A 21,616-nucleotide genomic window follows, 5' to 3' on the forward strand; every position below is an offset into this window, starting at 1 on the left:
TGAGAAATCTTAAGAAATCTATGCTAATGGCAAGGACTATTTGGCCTAGAGTTACGAGTAGAACAGCTGATAAGTTACATTTGTTCTCAAACGTGTTAACTTTCCGATGATAGAAAATTTATTTGAAATAAAATGTGAATTATAAAATGAACGGCTTCGTCTAAACTTTGTCGGGAAAGAGGTAGCATACCGGGAAAAAGTTCTTTATAATAATGTATTATGGTTGCTTTTGGAGGATGATTAAAATTTAAACTTCGACATTTTTTGTATAGGAAAAGTGATTATTGACTAAATACCTAAACTAACACTAACTAACTTTTATATTAAAGCATAGTTGAATAAGACTTACAAAGAAAATAGATTAAGAGATCGCTTTAATAATAAGGAATGGAAATAATTTCTGTTTTTTAAATATTCTGTACAAACTGTATGAAATGAATAAAAGTTAAATTATATGATTTATTGTAATTTAGATAAAAAATTATATATAAGAACTAATCGGGTAGCTGGAAATAGCTGATACAAGGTATGATTGGAAGGTCTTCAATTGAATCAAATCGGTTCTCTTTCAGCAAAAATTTCAGTTTAGAAAATAGGTAGAATTTTTAATTCTATCTAAATAGGCAGGGGCAGAAACTAAATAGGGAATAGGGGGGTAGCGAAAGCAAAGAAATTTGGAATTAAGCGAAAATTCCGCCCGTACGTTGACGTGGTGGAGGACCCAATTCTTGTCTCGCCAGACTGCAGGACTTTTCTTCCACAAATTTTCGCGGAAATTCTGAAGGACACTTTTATAGTATTCCTGGTTTACTGTCTGCCTCCTAGGAGCAAATTTGTGATGCATAATTCCGTAGGATCGAATAAAACCACATTGTGTTTACATTCCACCGACTTTGTCACGCTTTTTCTGGTCGTGGCGAACTTAGACTTTTTCCGCTGCGATGACTGTGCTTTTGTTTGTGTATCATACCCATAAACCCATGATTCGTCGCCTTCAGTTTCCCTGTTTAAAATATCTAGGTCAGTTACGGCCCATTAATCGGTTCTTGGGACACTTCAAGTCGGTGATTTTTTTGCTCTGACGATAACTTCGGAATGAATTACGCGGGTACTCGACGCATGTTCAAATTTTCATTTAAAATTGACTGAACCGAGTAGAAATTTAAATTCATTAATCAGTTATTTCCCTAATTGTAACTCTACGGTCAGAACGCACTAAATCACTAACTTTAATGTTTTCGTTGGTTTTTAAAGTGGAAGGCCGGCCGGATCGTGGGTCATCTTTGACTGATTTGCGTCCATCTTTGAGTCTGTTGAACCAGATGAAAACATTTGGTCCGCTCTAATATTTTTTCTCGAAAGCTATTTTTAAGAGCTCATAAGTCTCCAATGCTGATCTTCAGGTTTTCAAAATAAATTTGACTCAAATTGGTTGTTCCGTTTCTCATTCATTTTGCAAAATTATATCCGCCGAGAACCGAAAACACGTCCCATCCGGAAGCAAATCTTTACCGAACAACATATCGCGGTTATTATCTTTTAAGGAGTTTAAGAACAAAGCAAGCTTCTCCTTCCACACCCGCGGATAAACCTGGCCCCTCCTATTGAGCAGTAACACCCCTTGTCTTAAAACTTTCTAATCAATTCGTATGTAAATAGTCCTGTACTTTATCAATGAATCTGGAACTTAAATAATTAGTTTAATTACGCTTAATTATTTAAATAAGGCCGATGTACATGATATTTTAAAACTTATGAAGCTCTTTTATTACAATTTAATGACAATTCGATTACTTTAGTCTACTATAAAAAATAATAGACCTATATAACCTTTAGATTGTATTTAGGCCATAAGGTCTGATCACTATAATAACATAAAATGCAAATAAAGATTCCGATGAAATTAGCCTATTAAGTTAAACAAACACAAGGTATTAGGAATTCAGTTTTAAAATCCATAAACTGTAAAAAAAAGACCAGTTGAAAATCATTATTCTGCCGGTATTTTACAGTAGGTCAGCTGTACTAGTAACTCGCCTATTTAAAAGAGTAGAAAAATTACTTTTCAAAAAAGAAAATTAAAATCGATTGGTGTGCCTGTTTGATTATTAAAACTATGTAAGGAAAGATTGAAATACATTTAAGCTAAATAGGCTTATATTACAATAACATATATTATTTGTTTGATTATATAAATGCAACAAAAGAACTAATTGAACAGACATTAAATCTGGTTAACAATAAGTAAAAATGTTTGTGAGGTTTTGGTGTAGTCTACCAAGTATTAGATCAATATAAAATGAAATAAATTTTATTCTATATGAACAGTAAAGCTGTAAATTTCTACAATTAAAGAAAATGAAAATTCGTAATTGTTAGCTTTACCTTAATAAGATACGGACTACAAAGAGTACGGTAGGCATAATTATATAGGTGACATAAAAGTATTTACTTTTTTGTTTCTACGTTGTGGAAAAAGTTGACACAATGTTTTTTTTATTTATGTTAAAATTAACTGTAGTTTATATTAGCTTTAATTAAGACCGTAGGATAATGCTTCAAAATAAAGTATACTATTATGTGGCGAACTCAGCGGCATAATTGAAAAAAATATTTACCCATTAGAATCCTATAATAACGATACTGATTGAAGGCCTAACGCGTCTTAGTACGTTCTGCACGTAATCCTTGTTTTGCAGCCTCTTATGATCATCTAAAAGCAAATTATTTCAAGGTCAAAGAATACTTATTGATCTTATTTTTTGTTAACTTCGACTAGAATAATGCTAGACTTCAATCGTTTACAAGACATAGTAATCTAGCCTAATAAAATCATGTAGTTGTACTAAAACCTATATCATGTATTGCTGAAAATATACATTTTTAATTTTTCTTTAATTAAAACCATTTTCTCTAATCACAGTAAATATAAAGAGTCTAAATATCTAAGTTTATATAGGCTAAATATATAATTGTCTAAATAAAGAGTCTACTTAAGAATACGATTAAATTCTATTAAGAATTAGTCCATAAATTAAAAGACCTAATATGACTTTTGTCTAAAAAAATTATAAAAATTAAAAAAAAAATTATTATTAAATCTATTCATAATATTTTTAAAATATAGTGGTTGTCTTGTCTTAATTGTCTTTTTATTTGATATCGTTTTGAATTGAAGGAATTTAATAATATAGCCTGCTTTCAAGAGTGCCTACTGGTCAATTAATACCTTTAATAATTTTCACTATTTTTGCTTATATTATTATATTTCTTACATTTAATTTATCTTACATTTTTAACAACAAAAGTATTAAATTTAATTTAATAGTAATTTTAAAGAAGATAAGTAAGCCTAACTACAACACATTAAGTAAACCCATACTTCTAGACGGTACTAGAAAATTTCATAATGGCATTGTTCTAAAAGTGTAATAAATATTATGTATATAACACTCCGTATATTATTCTTAATCAGTTAAAATTGTGAAGTTAGTTACAAATTTTAAATAATTAACGTCCTCAACTATTGCAAAATAAGTTTATTTGTACACTAAAATCATAACAATTATCTTTTACTTTGTTCTACGATTAAAACTTTTCATTAATTTTAAAGTTAACCTTTATTCTTGTAGCCTACTATTTGAGCTTTTTATTTTTTAAAGTTCTACAAATACCGTAAACTGTAAATAGTTTAGGCATACGGTATAGACCTGCTAATACATTTTTATGGCACCCTGTTACAATTTGATATACTGAGTAGAGCTGTGTAAAAACCTCTCGTGTTTAATAATTGCACAGCAGCAGCAGCAGTAATAAGAGATGACGTCATATGAGTGCTATGACTGGAAGGGAGTTGTTCCTCCATTAGAAACTTTATTCTCCAATAGGACGCTAGGAGGTGGAGCCTTGTAGTCGCCGCGGGAAGATTGAGCAGGACGTACTCAGTCGCGCGGTGCTAGTGATGTAGTGTGCATGGCGGCCCGCCACAGCGGAAGATGACAGTGACGAACTTCGGCATGATGCGCCCCTGCTTCACCGGATATCCGTTTCAAGGTCAGGTACAAGTTTTAAATATTTTATTCGTACTAAATTTGAGAAAAAAATGCTACGTAATTGAATTTTACACAGTTAGTTATCTTTTCTACAGCGTTCTAATTTGTCAATACAACATAAACACGAACGAACGTCGATCGTTATTGACGAAATAATTTTATTAATATAACGTTAAAATGCAAATTATACGTGCAAAAATGTTAATATAAAATATAACTGCATAACAAGGGGTTTAGCCCGGTCAGTCTCGTAGTCCAAAATCTTTAATATTAGAATAATCAGAGTTTTTAATTTTTATCAGATTGTTGACGCATGCGCGTGCGACCACCCAAGTTTTTCCAATATTATAATACCGTCAGAATTTGAAAGTAAGATAATCGCGCGAGATTACATTTACCTTTTTGTAAATAAGCTGCTTTTTTAAGTTAGCCTTATGTACTTTTTCTCATTGTGTGTATTTACACAATATAAATTTTACTACTTTTAAACTTATAATGAATATATAAAGTGGTACCTAGTTCTTTTATTTTTACTTACAATTAGCTATAATAATTTTTTCTGTCGGTAATTTTTGTTTGTGAAATATAAAATCTTTAGCTACGAAAAATTACTGATCCTTTACTATTAAAAGGTTATACTACAGCAGCATAATTTATTATTTTTGAAATACGAACTTCAAAAAATGTCCGGTCACATTGTTACCAAGTATACTTAATCCCTGCTTACATTTAGTAAACAAGAGTTTTACCTAAGAATTATTTTTTCTTATTAGTAGAACTTATAAATTTTATAAACAAGTATTCCATAAATGTTAAGCTAAGTCTCTTTGGCTCTAAAAATTAAAAAAAAATACCATTCAACTAGCATCTTGCAAAAGTTATTTTGTTTGCTGCAATTTATTTAAACGTTACTAAATCAAATAATAGTTTTATCTGTGATATTTATTTTAATTTAATATTGCAATTTACCGTTATGCGATTCCCTGTTAATTAGTCCATTTATATAATAGTTGTAAAAGTAGTTAATTTAAGATCTATTTATTATCCTACTTCTAACAATAAAAGAGAATTAAATTTTAATGTGCTTTACTTCATAATTAAACCTTAAAGTGTTCACTTCTTTTAAAATTTTATGAATTTAGTAGTACAAACACACTGAGATGAATTTGTTATGTTTGCAAGCGGCTACTATATGAAAAGTAATAATAACGGTGTTCTAAATAAAAGAGATCACTTCAGTTAGTTTAAAGGCATTTATTTATTTAATCAGTATTTTTCTGATATTATAATATTCGTGTTAAACTAACTTTTGCACATAGCGGTCTAAGCGATATTATAAATGTTTATGTATTCATTTTGTTTGTTAAGTTTTCATTATAGTTAAACAAACAGGTTACGTATAATCAGTAAGTTAAGCGTTAAGATTTTACAAAAATGTATACGTCCATTCAAATATAAAGAATTCAAGAATAATATTGATTAGATTAAAGAAAAGTTTTGTAGGCTACCGTTAACTGTCCCTTATATATGCAAGTTATTGGGATTATCAGAACAAAAAAACGTTAAGAATTAATTAATATTTAAAAAAAATATATAAAACGTAAACTGTTATCGAAGGTAACTGTTATTTATTAACAATATTATTATATTATTGACATTTAAAAGTAGCTGTACATAAAAATAATTGGACATTTTCAAATAAGGGACTGATTTGTAAAAAAATAGTTTTTATCCGCCATGTGTAACTTTGTTAAAAATTAGAAAAGAATAATTTTAAAATTAGAGGAAAATAATATTAACAGAAAAACCTCGCTTGGAATAACTACGAACAACTATATCTTTGAAAAGTTGTTTTTTAAATAAGTATATTTGAAAGGTAATTAACGGACTATAATCAGACTATTTCATCATTTTAACTGTGTTTTAATACTTTTTATTTTAAGAATAGGCTTTCAATAATAATATAACAAGTTATGAAATTTTTGTATTGCAAATTATTACCGGCTAAAATTTGAAATAAACAAAAATGCACCTATATCTGCTTACACACAAGTAGTCTATTAGATATTAGCCGATATCAACAAATGTATTTTTCTTTACATAAAATATGCTAAATAATAATCTGCAAGTCCACTTATAATATTTATAATTTACTTTATGTATTATACTGGATTTTGTCACTATGTTTTCTAGTGGTAGTAATTTTATTATCGGTAGTATCTCAAAAATATATTTTTAGAATTGTTTGATTCATCACTTTTATAACTTTTTTTTACCTTCTTTTGTATACTTCAAGTTATATTATATTAAATACTTTTAATTATTACTACCGTTCTTCTCGATAATTTCATCATACTATTTGTTTAATTATTATTTAATATGAAACACTTCTTGTATACAATAATGTAAACTTTCTGCTCCTTTTATTTTAATCACAGGCATGTCGTTGAAATCACTTTTTCGCACTTATTTTGTTATGTTATCGCTTATTAGGTATGTCTTATCGTAATTTTTGGATTAAGTTAAATTTAGAGTAATAACTTACCCCATAATGTTACCATATAGTTGAATTACTACAGCCTGTTCATTTACCTCTTTTTAAAACAAGCTGTTTTTTTCTTTTCAAATATTTTTGATTATCATATTTATTTTCGTATAAAACATAATGTATTTCTTAATAAAATAAGAAAAAAAATTAATTACGATAAATATATATTATGAATTGTTTTTGATTTATTCATTTCGGTCTTTTCATTTTTTTTGTATCGTTATAATATATTTTTTATTTTATTGACGCAGATAATTTGTTTATAATTTCAAATTACTTTCCTGTACGTTAGTCTAATAATATTAATTCTGAATAAACTTCTTACAATATGCCAGTGTAATTAAAATTTGAAGAATACAATACATAAACAAATAACTGAAGAAGTAGCCAAATGTTGAGATGTCATTATTAGTTCCGAACATAGAAACTTATGTATATCAAACGCTAATCAAATCATTACACTAAAAAAAAAAATTAACGGATATAATTTTCCTTCGTTTTATTTTTCTACAATATATTTGTTAGTACAGTTTATTACATTAAATTAATTATGAAGGATGTAGTTATATAATTTTGTATTAGTCTTTTAATAATTGTATTTTTTTATATATAAAAATATCAAATTTTTATCGTTAATTTTTTTGTTATTTTGAATATTTATTTATTTTTAAATAATTTTTTGATAAGTGTGCTTTATGCAAGCTCTATGCAAGCATAATGGTCGCGATTATTTTTTCTGAAATAAAATCGGGTTAGATGTTTCTGTTTGTTTGATCTATACTGTTAGATGTGTAATTGTAAAAAATAAATTTATAACTATCAGCCTATCAATGCGTTATTATATTTACACACGATAACTTAATACGTTGCATTAAATAGTAATAAAACTAAGTAGATCACAGTGGTCTGAAAAAAAAATTCTGCGTTAGATAAAATTTTTCAATTAACTATCTCCTACTTAAAATTATAGTGAGATGTTACAGCGAGAAAATACAAAATAGTTTTACTTCGGTGATTTGGTTGTTACAATATAGATTATATTTAGTCGAGAGAATTTAATTTTAATTATTCAATAATGCTATTAAATCAAAGTAACAACTTTAGTAAAAATTTATAATGTTAAAAAGGTGTCGACGTTTGCAAATGGAAGTCGCTTTAAAGTAAAAAGAAAAGAAGAATTTTTCCCTTCCATTAAAGAGACTGTGATCCACTTTATTCTGGCTGAACAATTTTTTGTGTCTGAAAATCACATTACGCGAAAGTATAATTTAATGTTAACGCATCTCGTGCAGTCGATACTCGATATGGTTTGTAGAATAGATGTTTTACCTTTAATTAAATCTTATTTGTCGACAAATTTGATTGTATAGGCTACCGGACTGGACATAGGTACAAGAGTTTCTTCCCGTAGATTTTTTGGATGCCGAAGTCAGTCTTACCATTTACCACTTTGGAGTACTCCAAAATAGTCCTTTATAATACTAAATAAAATGGGACGAAGCGTAGGCTATTATTTGTTAAATGCCCAAAACGCATTCTCTATTATGTATGCATCCCTAATTCTTTGTTTCCTATATTCATTCCTAAGGTTTATTCTTCGTATTCTACAAAATGTTTTCGTAACCCGATGTTTATTGTAAAAAATGTAAAGAATACGATTGAGAGCGTTCAGAATACAAATAAAGGATCGATATCGTCAATGAAAAAATGCATATTCTATCCAATTCGTAGGATCTTAAAGCGATTAAGGAATGCATGCTTAATCACAACAAACGTTATTATATTACTTTTTATTAGGATAAAATCATTTAGTTCCCTCTTCTCAGACGAAGATTTATAATATTTTTGTAATTACGAACTTTAAATTTTATTACTCTTGTATCATCCTCGTTTTGGTAACCAAGTTGTAGGCACGTTTTTATTTAAGACTATTTACACACACTGTTTGTAGTTCAAAATTCTCAAAACAATATTTCAAAATATTTTTTTTAACCGCTTCTACATTTAAATCTGTTTCACAGAAAAAGAGGGTAGGAGACTTAATTGGACCCTATATATTTTTATGTTCAATCCTTAGACTTCACCAAAAGATCGACTGCCATAATTATTGTTTTATATTTTACAGCGGATGTTCCTCTTGTAGGTTCGTTCTAAATCTTCCCTTGTAACTTAAGAGGAAAATTTAAAAATATTTATATCTGCACTGGCGGTTTTTTCATCATCGTTATTGGGTTTTCGCCGACGTAATAGTAACAGTAACTGGGTATTATTATAATATTTAAAGTATTTTAAAATTTAAGGAAAATTATTTTGAAAAACAATGCAAAAATAATCCATATTCCCGCTTTTAAGATTTCCTCATGTCACATTCGGTAAAAATTAAATGCCCTTTTTTTCTTTCATATAAACACACTTGTTTCTGTCTTTATAAAGACACTAAGCATCGTTAGATTCAAAGAATTGAAATCGCGGAATTTTATTTTTAATTTTAATGCGATTTTATTCTACTGGTTTTCAACGAACAAACAGTTCATTATTGAATTCGTATGTTTGTGTACATATATGTGAACACTTCTTCTCGGGTTTTTTGATTTCGGATTCGGACTAAGCATCGTTAGAGAATTACAAAAATACACGAATTGCCGCGTTCGGCCGTCGGGTTCGCTTCAAAATGGCCGCCAAAATAAAAATTTGTAAAAATTATTACTAAATAACTGTATAAACTATCGAGTTGGTTCAAAAGCATTAATGTAAGGTTTACTAAAATGCATAAAATATGTAAATATCACTTTTGTAAATCAAGTATAAGATCTCAAAATGGTGGAAAAACTAAATTTTTAACAACTGAAAAAAAATGCCATAAGACTGCCAAAACACGAGATAATAAATTATATCTTATGCAGGACCCGAACAAAGATTTATTAAAACCATAAAAATTTCGTTTGCGTCAGCTGCAGATTAAAAAAAAAAAATTTTTAATTTAAAATTAGAAAAAATGTGTAACTTTTTAATTGTAACAGATAATGAAAAGGAACTAATGTCATATAAGGAAATAAATTTTGATTAATGTAATACATAAGTACTGATTTGATCGGACACCAAATAATGGTCGCATGACCAACTTTAAGATAACTATAAAACATAAAAATAATCTCTTAAAGATTTATGTAACCTTAAATTATTGAAAATTATTAATTGTAGTTAAAGTCCTATTCAAATATCATTAATCGCTTAGGAAACGTAATAATAATAATAATAATAAGAATGTTTGTTCGGGAAAATCGTACTAGACTTTTCATCGATAACTAGTATTATTTTTTACAGTTCTGAATAATGAATTTATGACTTGCTCATTTTCTAACCAGTGGAAAATCAGTCGTTTGTTCAAAGCTGAGTATGATTATTAGTGTAATAATTAATCGGTAGCTAAATATAAAATTCAAACGATACTTTTTTTGCTCAAATAAATATTTTGTTAGCCCATAAACAATTACGGTAAGTTACACTTCGTTCTAAATTTTACTTTTAATGTATTTTGTAATTTCAGAACATTAAACTTATAAAAAATTTAGCGACTATGGGAAAAATGTTAATGACGTTTGGCGCACTAATTAAAATTGAATGAAATTTGTTTTTTCCTTGTACAGACTTTATCTCTAACCGACTATATGTGTATGCGTCTATTGTACAGCTTAATCCTCGACATCACTCAACGCTGTTTCTTGAAACAATACTTTTTGTTGTAAACTGCATTTATAAAAATAGACCTTAATTGTAGTCTGTTTCTTTTAAAGTACGAGTACTTTAATATCATCAAGTCGTTGTATAAGAAATAAAGTACATAACTTACTGTCTAAAAAAAGATTATAAAAATATATTATCTAAAAAAAAAAGATTCTTAAAGAATTTTTAATTAAATCTGGTGGGGACTCAAGAAATCTGAGTTAGGTAATGAAAAATTAAGTTTTAATGAAGGTCTTGAAAACTAAAATAAGAGAGGTATAGACTCATTGTACAACGAAACACGATAAAATTTATTAATAAAATAAATTTTTAATTGTGGTAAGCTCGCGTTAACGATGAAATTACCTCCTCCTTCTGATGAATAGCTTACAATTAATTCAGGAATACTTTTTTATATTTCTTGTTTAGCCTCCGGTAGTTACCTTTCAGATAATTCTTCAGAGGATGATATGTATTAGTGTAAATGAAGTGTAGTTTTGTACAGTCTCAGTTCGACCATTCCTGAGGTGTGTCGTTAATTGAAACCCAACCACCGAAGAACACTGAATAACTGACTTTACTAGGGCTTGAACGCTGGAACTCTCGACTTCCAAATCAGCTGATTTAGGAAGACGCGTTCACCACTAGACCAACCCGGTGGGTTTATTCAGGAATACTGAATTAAAGTAATTTAACGGGAATGTAACTGATTATATTGTATTGGCCCATTAGCGTAAAAAAACAACTTCCCAATATTTTAATTTTATCGTTACGGCTTAGGAGAAGTTCGTTTCAGCGTAATGATGTTTACCTAAGAATACTTTTAAAAATGCCACCGGCATTCCACCGGGTTTGGTCTAGCGCTGAACTCGTCATCGCAAATCAGCCGACTTCGAAGTCGAGAGTTCTAAGATTCAAATCCTAGTAAAAGCAGTTACTTTTATACGGATTTGAATACTAGATCGTGGATACCGGTGTTCTTGATGGTTGGGTTTCAATTAACCGCATATCTCAGGAATGGTCGACCTGAGAATGTACAACACTTCATTTGTATTATTTATATATATTCTCTGAAGTAATACCTTACGGTGGTTCGGAGACTAAACAGAAAAAGAAAGAATCCCATTCTTTTTGTTCAAAGTAATACCAAACCTTACCCAGATATGTGCAACATTAAGCCATATTTCCACTTTCGGGTAATGTGAATTTAAAAAAAAAAATTGAATAAATAGATTTTTTTTAAAGCGCTAATTCATTAATTACAGCTACTTGAAAATACTACTCGCTTCAAAATCTCACTTTCATCTGAAATGTATAGATCTAATATATTTTCAAAAAATTAACTTCGTCGTAAGAATAAAAAATAGATTCCCATCCAATTTATAGAGAAAAAACTTTTACCTAATCAATTTTGAACGAATAAATTATCAGTTTATTTATTATAATTTATTTCATTTGTTTCTTTATTAAAATTCTTGCAAACGTACTGAAGTAAATTTAAATTTGTTTGTCATTTTTTCATGAATATTGATGTTAATGTAAATATTTATATCAATTTTATTTTAATATTTATAGCCTAATATTGTAATGATTAGTGTAATAAAAAAAATAAGTAGCGTTTAGTTTGCTTCATAGTAAGTATTATGTTAAACAATGTAATTTTAAAACGGAATAAAACCTCGGTTATCCGAGTTAATATCTTGCTAATTTACCTAGGTTAACACTTAAAGTCTTTTCAAATTAACTATTCACTTTACTAGATAAAACATGAAAAAGTAATTTTTAATATCTTGTATTGATAATTATAATTTATCGCTATTCATTTTGTAAATGACAGAGGAAGTATTAAAAAAAATCCTTGTATTTAACGCATCATAAATTATCATAACTATGTCTATAAGGAAGGGAATTTACAGGAAGGGAATAGGTAGCTGTCGGTCTATTATGAAGTAAATACTTTAAACAAATTTGTGGTTTCACATCTACATCATTCGACTAAGAATGAATTTCTGAATTAATTTTTTATATTGAACTTTGTCGTTTAATAAACGTATTATAGAAATTAATTAATTCTATTATTAATTTTTTCAAGGAGTATTATTTCGAGATCATATATCAAAAATAAAATTAATATCACAGAAAAATTTAAACCGGGAGAACGTTTATTTTTAAACAATACTTTATTTTATACGTAAATTAAATTTCTTATATAATTCATTATGAGAGTTTTAAAAATCTATTGTAAGTTCATAAAAAAAAAAAAAAAAAAAAAAAAAATTTAATAATTACTTATTTTTTGTAAAATTCCTTAACCGACTAATTCCTTAGAGACCGTTTGGACTAATCATCAAATAAGAAAACAGGTTGTTTAAAAGAGCAAGACAGTCGCTTTGATGGAATTTTATAAAATGTTATGTAATATTATTAGGAAATAAATATATTTTTAACTGACTAAGCGATTTATTAATCGAATACAAATTAAGGAATTCCATTTTTATTTTATTTCAATTACCTAAAATTTAAATAGTTTTATAGTAAATTAAACCTGTAAGACTAACTCCATAAAGTATGAAAGCGAAATGAACAAGTAAGATATTTATTTTATGGTTTTAGACATAATCTTTTTTTAATGTTTTGAATCTACTACGTTATTATTTTAACTTGTACATACGGTTTTCATTTTGATCTCAATTAACGAAACTGTATCGTGAATGTTCGCTACGCGACTTGGCTAAGCCTAACGCCGAACGGTAATCGGTCTATAAGATTGTCTGAGAAAAAGTATTACATTTCAAAAATAATTCTGTTCATACTTCTGAACAGAATTTTTATGTAGCCCGTTGTAAATATTTTTCAAAATACAGGTAAGCAGTTATTTATAAATAGTTTTAGATCGCCGCTAAAGTACCTTAAATTTAGTTTTATATGTATGGGAAAAGAATAAACCGATTCTTATACTCCTCCGTTCCATAGGTGTTTTTATTACTTAGAATCGATAGTCGTTATAAGTATGGACTACTTTACACTAATTATGCTAACTTATCATATTTTAAAGGTATATAATTTTTAGATTTAGCTACTCATAAATAATATCAACTCATTAATATAATATTATTATGCTGTATATAATATATTTAGTAACTTAATATTTTGACAGTTGAATATAAGATTATGTCACGAAACACTCTTCGGTTCAGACATCGTTAAGAATTAATTTAAAAACTTTGCAAGGATTTGTTTTTCTTACTGAATAAAATATTACGTTTACAGTTAAAAAAATAAGGTTATCATTAATATAATTTATTAAAATGAAAATTGTCAATAGAACGATTGTAGAATTAATGACGTAATTAAAATTCTTCTTTTTTATTTTAAATTTACTAATGAAATTAAGTAATTCTGTCTGAAATTACTACATAATTATATCATATATATATTATATTACGTAATCTGTGATTGACCAGAAATATCTAAAAAAAAACTCATTAAACTGATTACAATAACTGTCATTAAATTAATTGCTTTACCGCTAAAGTAAACGCTTGGCATTTAATTTGTGTTTAATTACTCTAATTAATTTCATTGTCCCTATAAATGCGCCGGATTTGGAACATTTATATCATTTTTATTGCTTTCTAATCCTGTTTAAGAAAGTATACTTTACCACCAATTTAAACAGTTTTTTCTGTCCTTGCAGTGTCTACGTAGGTTATATTCTGATATTAATTTAGTGAATATCTGATACGAAGTTGAATGTTTAAGAAATTTAACAATGCCGCCGAATGAACCACACAGTTGTATTTTTTTTTTTTTTTTTTATTTAAAAAAAAACATCTTGAGTATTCTTGACAAGCGATGTCAAATTTTAGGATTTTTTTAATTACTTCCTTTTAAAAATATTAATTTAGAGAATCTAAAATAAATAAAAAATCAATCGATAAAGATCCTAAAAATATCTAAATACCAATCAGTTGTTTTAATTTGCAAATTTTTATTTAAATCTTACCCTTTTTGATATATATAAAAATAAAAAACAAAGAATATTACCAAAGAAAAGATCCTGCAACGTTTATAGTTTTACGTATCATCCAATATTTTCAAAAATTGGTTTTCTCCCAGCCAAAAAAATTCTGTATAATATCGTTATTTAATAAAAATGGGCCCCGATTTAAAATTGTGAACATTAACCTGGAAAATCTAAAACCGTATTTCTTTTTCATATCTTTTCGTTAAGAAAAGGAAAAACCATATTTACAAATAACGAGAAAGTTTGACTCTTCATCCATAAGAAAATATACCTCAGACATTGTTTAAACTAATTACTTTCAACCTTCAAATAATTTTATCTTCGTTCCTACAGCTATTGAAACATCAATTCTGAAACAAAGATTGGTTTGAAAAGAATTAAGCGATTGATCGTTATCATAGTGCAATTTTTTTTTAAATGTGTGTAAGAGACTAGTAGTAGAAATTAAAATAATATGATAACCATTTTCTTTCGTTTCTAATTTTTAAGAAGAATTATCCTGCAAAGTTTTGTTTGACTTTAAACTGTTTGAAAATATCAGTTGAAAAAGTAAATCTGTGACAAGTAGTATTTGTCACAGAAATCAGGATTTTCTGGTGATTCGTTGACTCTTTTGGATCATTTAACGTTTTAAAAGAGTATAGAAATAGTAATGACGGGTTCAGATTTATTTTTATTTTTCATCACGTATTTAGATTCGGGTAGTTGGGTAATTTGCGTTTTATGATACAAGTAGTATTACAAATATGAGAAATTCATTTATAGGGCTAATGTATTTAAAACAAAAAAAAACTTTCACATAATAATTTATTTAATTCGGAGTGTGAACAGTACCAAAAGTAATTTTACAAAAAAGTTAAAAAAGAAAAAATTGTATTTGAAGAGTGTAAAGTAACTTCATCGAGAAACCCATTCAAAAGTTAAAAAAAAAAAACATATATTTACTAAAGATTATTAAATAATTTAACTGGTTAAAGCAAAACAGGTGGATTTGTTCTAATATTTAAGTCAAAGGGCTACCATTCATCTTACAGACAGTATCAAACTTTATAAACATCAAAACTGAATTCTTTCCCAAGTAACTTAGTATTTTGTCACCGTACCATAATGTTTATCGCATAATAACTATTAAAACAACCATAAGTATCACTAATGGGTAAGATAAAAAAAAAAAAATGGTAAATTTATTTTTTTTAATTTTTACATGTTTGCACACACAAAAACAATTTTTTTTTTGTAATTTCAATTTGATTCTAGATTAAACATATATTGAAATTCGTCACTGAACTAACTATATCTTTCAACAAGAATTTTATTGAAACATTGTTCTAGGTAGAAATAAATGAAAGGTATTGTCAAGATGAAATTTTTTAACGTGTCGCATCACTAACATCGAATACTATCATCTGTACTATAAGTGGATGTATTACATTATTATCGGATATCATTCTTAAAAATTGTACAGATTACCTTAACAACTTAAACAGTTTAAAAAAATTATTGACAAATATTATACATTTGTGTTTTTGCTCAAAATAGCCGTTTTAACTTCCTTGAAACAAAAGAATTTGTTATTATTCCATATCCCGTGTTAATATAACCAGTAGTTCCTAAGATCTGTTCGTTAACTAAGGGAAATAGTCAAATATTAGTAAGGGACAAATCAGGTTTCAAATCGATAACTTATCTTATATAAATTAGTACTTCTTTTCCCACACAAAGAAAGTGAATTGCGTAAGTTGTTGAAGTTATATTTTTTCTAATTTGTCTATTATGAATATAACAGAAATATTTAGGAAGTAGCCAGCTGTTACCTAGGAGAGATATTAATATTTCTTTAACAAACAGGTCTAATTCTGAATATCCGACCCTATTTATTAACTCTACAATAGCTTATTAGGCTAAGAAAATAGACCATTTGTAATAGAAATTAAAATTTTTTATAAATTTTAACCTGATCTGTAGGCTAAATTTTAATCGTCATTCCCAACTGTAAATTTTGAAAAAGTTTTTTACAATTTATTTTTTTTAATAATTAATGAAAGAAAAACTTTTTATTATCTATCTATCCGTCTCTCTCTGTCTATATATGTATACATATATATATAGACACACACACACACACATAATATTCTTTGTAGTTTGTTATTCTTTACCTGTATTCTTTGTATTAAGTTTAACAAATATAAAGATTGTATGTCGATGTCAGTTATCAATTGCAACAATCAGCTTGCTGAAAAGTTAGTTATTTTTAAAAGTTCCAACGACAACCACTTCAGTATTTTGTTTTAATTTGTATATTTACAAACCATTTGGTTTGTTTCAGAAATGTTTGAAGTAATAAAAAAGTCATAGATTTATAAAATTTGAAAACGATGGTATTTTTTGTCGTTTGGTAAAAAGCTTATAAAATATATTTCTAAGAATTTTGAAGCTCGGTTAATGAAATATTTATTTAAATGAAAGAAAATTAAGTAAAAAGAAATTTATATTTTTAATTTTAGACAGAGAAGTTATAATTTATGTTTTAATCCAAATAAAAATAATATTGAGACATTAAAAATGAATTGGCGTACGAGGAGAGCGATATGTCGTTTCATACACGCACGCTTGAAATTTTAAACAAGTAGTTCAATTTATGTTCAAAAGAGGTTCTGAATTAACCTAAACCACATTTTTTCTACAAATATAAAATATTTAAATAAGTTTTTTATTTAATCATTAAGATTTACCTCTTTTTATTATTTACATGACTTTTGTAAAAGTGTTTATTTTTTTAAATTGCAAAATTTCAAAATTAAGTTTCATAAAAAAAGACTTAAAGACATTCATAACGATAATATCCGATTATTAAATTTTACTTTTTTTTTATAATCCTGTATTTTGCAAATACTTTTTTAGCGCATCAATTTTCATAAAGTATAGGAAAAATAGTCTAATTAGCCTGTTAACAAAAATTATTCCTTAAAACTGGTTTGTAGAATTTTGATGAAATTCTTGTATATTTAAGTAATATTAAAATTATGAACACATTTTTTGGACTGCAGAAGCTGAGAATTTTTAGCCAAAAATCAGTTCACAACGCTTCACAATATCGGCTGCGATTACAGAAATATTTGTTAGACTTAGTATTGAAAAAATATCAAATTATCATTACACGTTATAGAAGAAATAAATTATAACCGGTTTCAAAAAGCTATTGTTTCACAATTTGTTACACACACGAACTCCGTGAAAAGTATCCGAGAAACATTCCGGATCACCCTGCTTACTACCTCTTTTTTAAACTGACCATTTTCTGAACGGTAAATGAACATTTACAGAACGTTCAATAACGTTCTGTATTTATGTTGATCCCATTGTCATATAGCCCTTCTCTTACTTTTAGAATGCGGTTACGTATAAAATAAGAGTAAAATTTGTAGCAGTAACTATAATCAAGCCTTAATAATCATCAACTGTTAACAATAAGTACGTAAGAATGATTCATTATCAAAGAAATATCGAACTAAGTAAATTGTTAAAAATAATTGTGTAAGTTTGAAAATACATTTTTTTATACAAATTAAATAAATGTACCTTGCATTTATTAATCATTAATTCCCTTTAAGATCATATGAATTAATATATTAGTGACTAATGTCACAGGAATAAGATTTCCATATTTTATGCGGAAAACCCGTAATAGGAAATAAATAAATAATAATTAGTATTTCCTGCACCTGTTTGTACGAAAAATTAAGAATTTTGCTTTAACATACAAGAAACAAGAAATTAACTTGAATTAATTTTTAAATAATTTAGGAATATGAAAAAAGAAGTTTTGTAGCTTTTTATTTACGGTACAGAAAAACTCCTTTTAACAGAACCCACACCAGAAAAAAAAATTGCTATTATGATGAATGTTTAATTAATTGATGATTTTAACTACGAGCGACTGCCGGTAGTATTGGATATTAGAATAGGTAATTAAATATAATTAACTTACTAACTTACTTGATAACCCGATTCTATTGAATCGGGTTATCAAGTAAGTTAGATAAAATTATTCAACTCAAAACTTAATATTAATAAAAAAAAAATAGATGTCAAATTTCGTTAAAAATTGCAAATTCAAAGTACAGTTACAAATCGAATCAGAAAATAAATAAAAAGGTAAATTTGTTGAAATTGACTGAAAAATACGAGTATTAATATTAATAATGGCGATAATAAACATAGAAATAAATCTAAATTATATTTCTTCAAGATGTATGGTACCGTTTAGTTTTGCTTTCTACAAGAGTGTGTACACCATTTTCATTTGGACGAGGAATGACAAATTAATTATGTTTGAAATAAATATTTAAAAAATATAAAACTTGACATAATGAAAGTATCGATAAACTTCAGACAGAAATACTTCTATCAGAATATATTTTAAAAGTTCTTTTTTTCGAACACTGAGGAAAGAAGTCTTATTACTATTGAAGCTGTTTTTTACTAAAATAAATAAATAATTAAACTATGTGTTTTGTGAAAAATCAAACAAAATACGTAAATTATTTCCTTAGCACAGAAACATTAGTTTATAAACAAAACCAGTCAGAAAAATTAAATATTTTGAAATCGAATAAGTTTCGGAAAGTCTATACTTCGAAGGTGTCAAAACTGAAAAATCACTATTGTCCAAACATAAATAATCGATCTTTTATCCGGGTTAAAACCTTCAGAACAAAAATCTAACTCGTGTAGTCCAGTTAGATAGATCGATAAGATTTTTTCCACCGCAATAATCTGGAATTAATCTATGTAGTTTTTATTAAATTACTAATAATTTTTTTTTTAATTTCGTATATCTTTAGGAAATAAATAAATATATTGAATAATGTTCTAATATAATTTTATATGTACATTACATTAATTATAATAGTTTACTATATTTTTTTTATCTATAATTAATGTAAGATCGAAACGCCAACAAAAAATAATTTTGTATTAAAATCAGTTTCAATGCCACTTTTGAGAAATTTTTTATCGTTTAGGACGCGATTTGTACCGGCATGATAAACTTATTCTTAATAACTAAGTTTTGTATAGACCATGGAAACATTTTGACGTAAAAATTTCTTTCAGAGGTGACGTTGAACAGAACTGGCTCATTAAAGAGGTTTTCTGTAATTTTTGGTTTTCAAAAGACCTTGAATTTAGTTCATCATTTCGTACAGCCTACTCATAACGTATTAATAAAATAAATATTACTTAAATAAATTAATATTTTATTATTCATATTAAATTAATATTATTTAAATAAATACTATTAAGGTTCAAGAATTTATTTTATTCCCTTATTCTGTCTTTCTAATTCTATAGTTGAGTTATTAAAAGACTGTAAAGTAAAATATTTTTCACGAATGTACTTTTACTGCTTTTACGCTTTAGCCGAGTAAATTTTTTTGGACCGAGCAATGATGACATGATAACCAAGCGGTTCAATTAATAATCGTTTTCAATTAATGAAATAATAGAAAAAAATAGTAATCCGTTATCGAAGAATCGTGTGTTATCTTTTGTTAATGCGCTACCATTTTAAATTATCCAAACTTTGTAAAGGAATGAAACGTATTTTTCATTCCCTGATCTGCTAACTTTATTAAAATTGGAAAATCGTGGTTATTTTGAAAAAATAACTACCTCGTGGCTAAGAAACATTTTATTTTTCTTAGCCACGACCTTTTCTTTCATAAAATATTTCTTATCCGATTCATCTTGTTGATTAAATATTTTTTGACACTGTGTTTTATTTTTTCAAACGATCAGTTTTTTAACTTTCACACTGGCTTTTTTTCAGTTAAGGGGAAAATAAATCAAGCATATAATTTAGATTTGCTTGAGTTTTTTCACCGATGAGCTTCCCGCAAAAGATTACAACTCCCAACATTATGACTCGACAAAACTTGTTTATTTAGAGAGAATTAGAAAAGTATTTCTTTAATCTCGACCCTCTAGTAAAGATATTCTTTTTGTTACGATTAGCTAACTTGCTTTATCTAAAATATTAATATTTCTAGAAGAAATTCTTACGTTGTACAGGCCACATAGTTTTGTGTATAAACCTATGTCTGTATCCATATTGACCTGCGAAGGTCTGGTTGGGCCTTACAGTTGTTATAGGCTACCGTAGTTAAGGCATTATTAAAATTAATCAAAGAAAAAATATAAAATTGACTACAGCTCATCTCAATCCCACTCATTCGATTATAACTTTTTTTTTCTTAAATAAGTTTAGAAAATTTAAAAGTTTTAGAGGACGACTGACGATTGAAAACATATGAATTCTTAAAAAAACGTTTTTATGAGTAAAAACTTAAGGACTTTTCCTGGAAAAAATTGTTAAACACAACGTAATAAAACAATCTAGATATATTAAAAAGAAGGTCAAGAAAATATTCATCAAACTAATTTTAAATTAAGTTGAATTGATCCATTTTTTTAGTAATTGTAAAAAGAGTTGTTCCTTTTGTATTACTAGAATAATTAAAAAAATAAATATTTTTCAATATTTTTGAAGTTAATAAAATTTTAATTCGTAGCAAATCTTTTCGACGACTGCAAATTCTTCGCTTCGATATTTATGAAATTTAATTGTATATAAATGACGATTTCATAAATACACATTTGTTACTCTGTAACCTATACTAAACGTATACCAAGGATTGCATAGCCTATAAAATGATCCTCCTGTCATTACTTATAAATTCAGGTATTTCGACATTGTCAGTTTATAACTACTTTAGATTTACAAATAGTTCTTTTTGTCATGTATATAATTATTTTTTCCCGGAAATGTACGTTTAATTTATTGTACTCAGGAAATTTTTTCATATAACTTAATATATAAGATATTATGCACGTAATAACCGCTTTTCCAATCGGTTATTTAGCGAGGCAATTATAGACCCGCAATCATTTAAATTTACCGGTAGTCAAGAGACAGCATGCGCAATCTACGATTTTAAAGCATGGTGCTGACACTGCCAAAAAGCGTTTTACTTATCGGAAATATGCATGCAATGTTTAAATATTTTATTTTGAATCTAAATATGATATTATTCTTCGTGTATAAGTTTAAATTTAGGCTTAGTCATCAGCATTCTTTCCCCGAATGTAAAAAAATTACTTTAGAATCCAGATTTTGCTTTTGATAAAACCTTAAGTAAACACTTTTCATTTGTTTATATGTACATCATTTAATACTCTCAGAGAAGACATGATATTCCGAAAGAT

At 27.1% G+C, this 21,616-nt stretch overlaps 1 protein-coding gene across 1 annotated transcript in view; it reads left to right on the forward strand.

The window, feature by feature from the left end:
* The first annotated feature begins 3,995 nt into the window (after positions 1–3,995).
* Positions 3,996–21,616, forward strand: part of LOC142317515 (protein gooseberry-like) — a 163,117-nt gene continuing 145,496 nt past the window's right edge. The window contains 1 exon segment of the mRNA XM_075354076.1: positions 3,996–4,053. Within this exon segment, the coding sequence (XP_075210191.1) occupies positions 3,996–4,053 (58 nt within the window).

Source organism: Lycorma delicatula, chromosome 1 (assembly GCF_047948215.1).
Source record: "Lycorma delicatula isolate Av1 chromosome 1, ASM4794821v1, whole genome shotgun sequence".
In the NCBI taxonomy this organism is placed as follows: domain Eukaryota; kingdom Metazoa; phylum Arthropoda; class Insecta; order Hemiptera; family Fulgoridae; genus Lycorma; species Lycorma delicatula.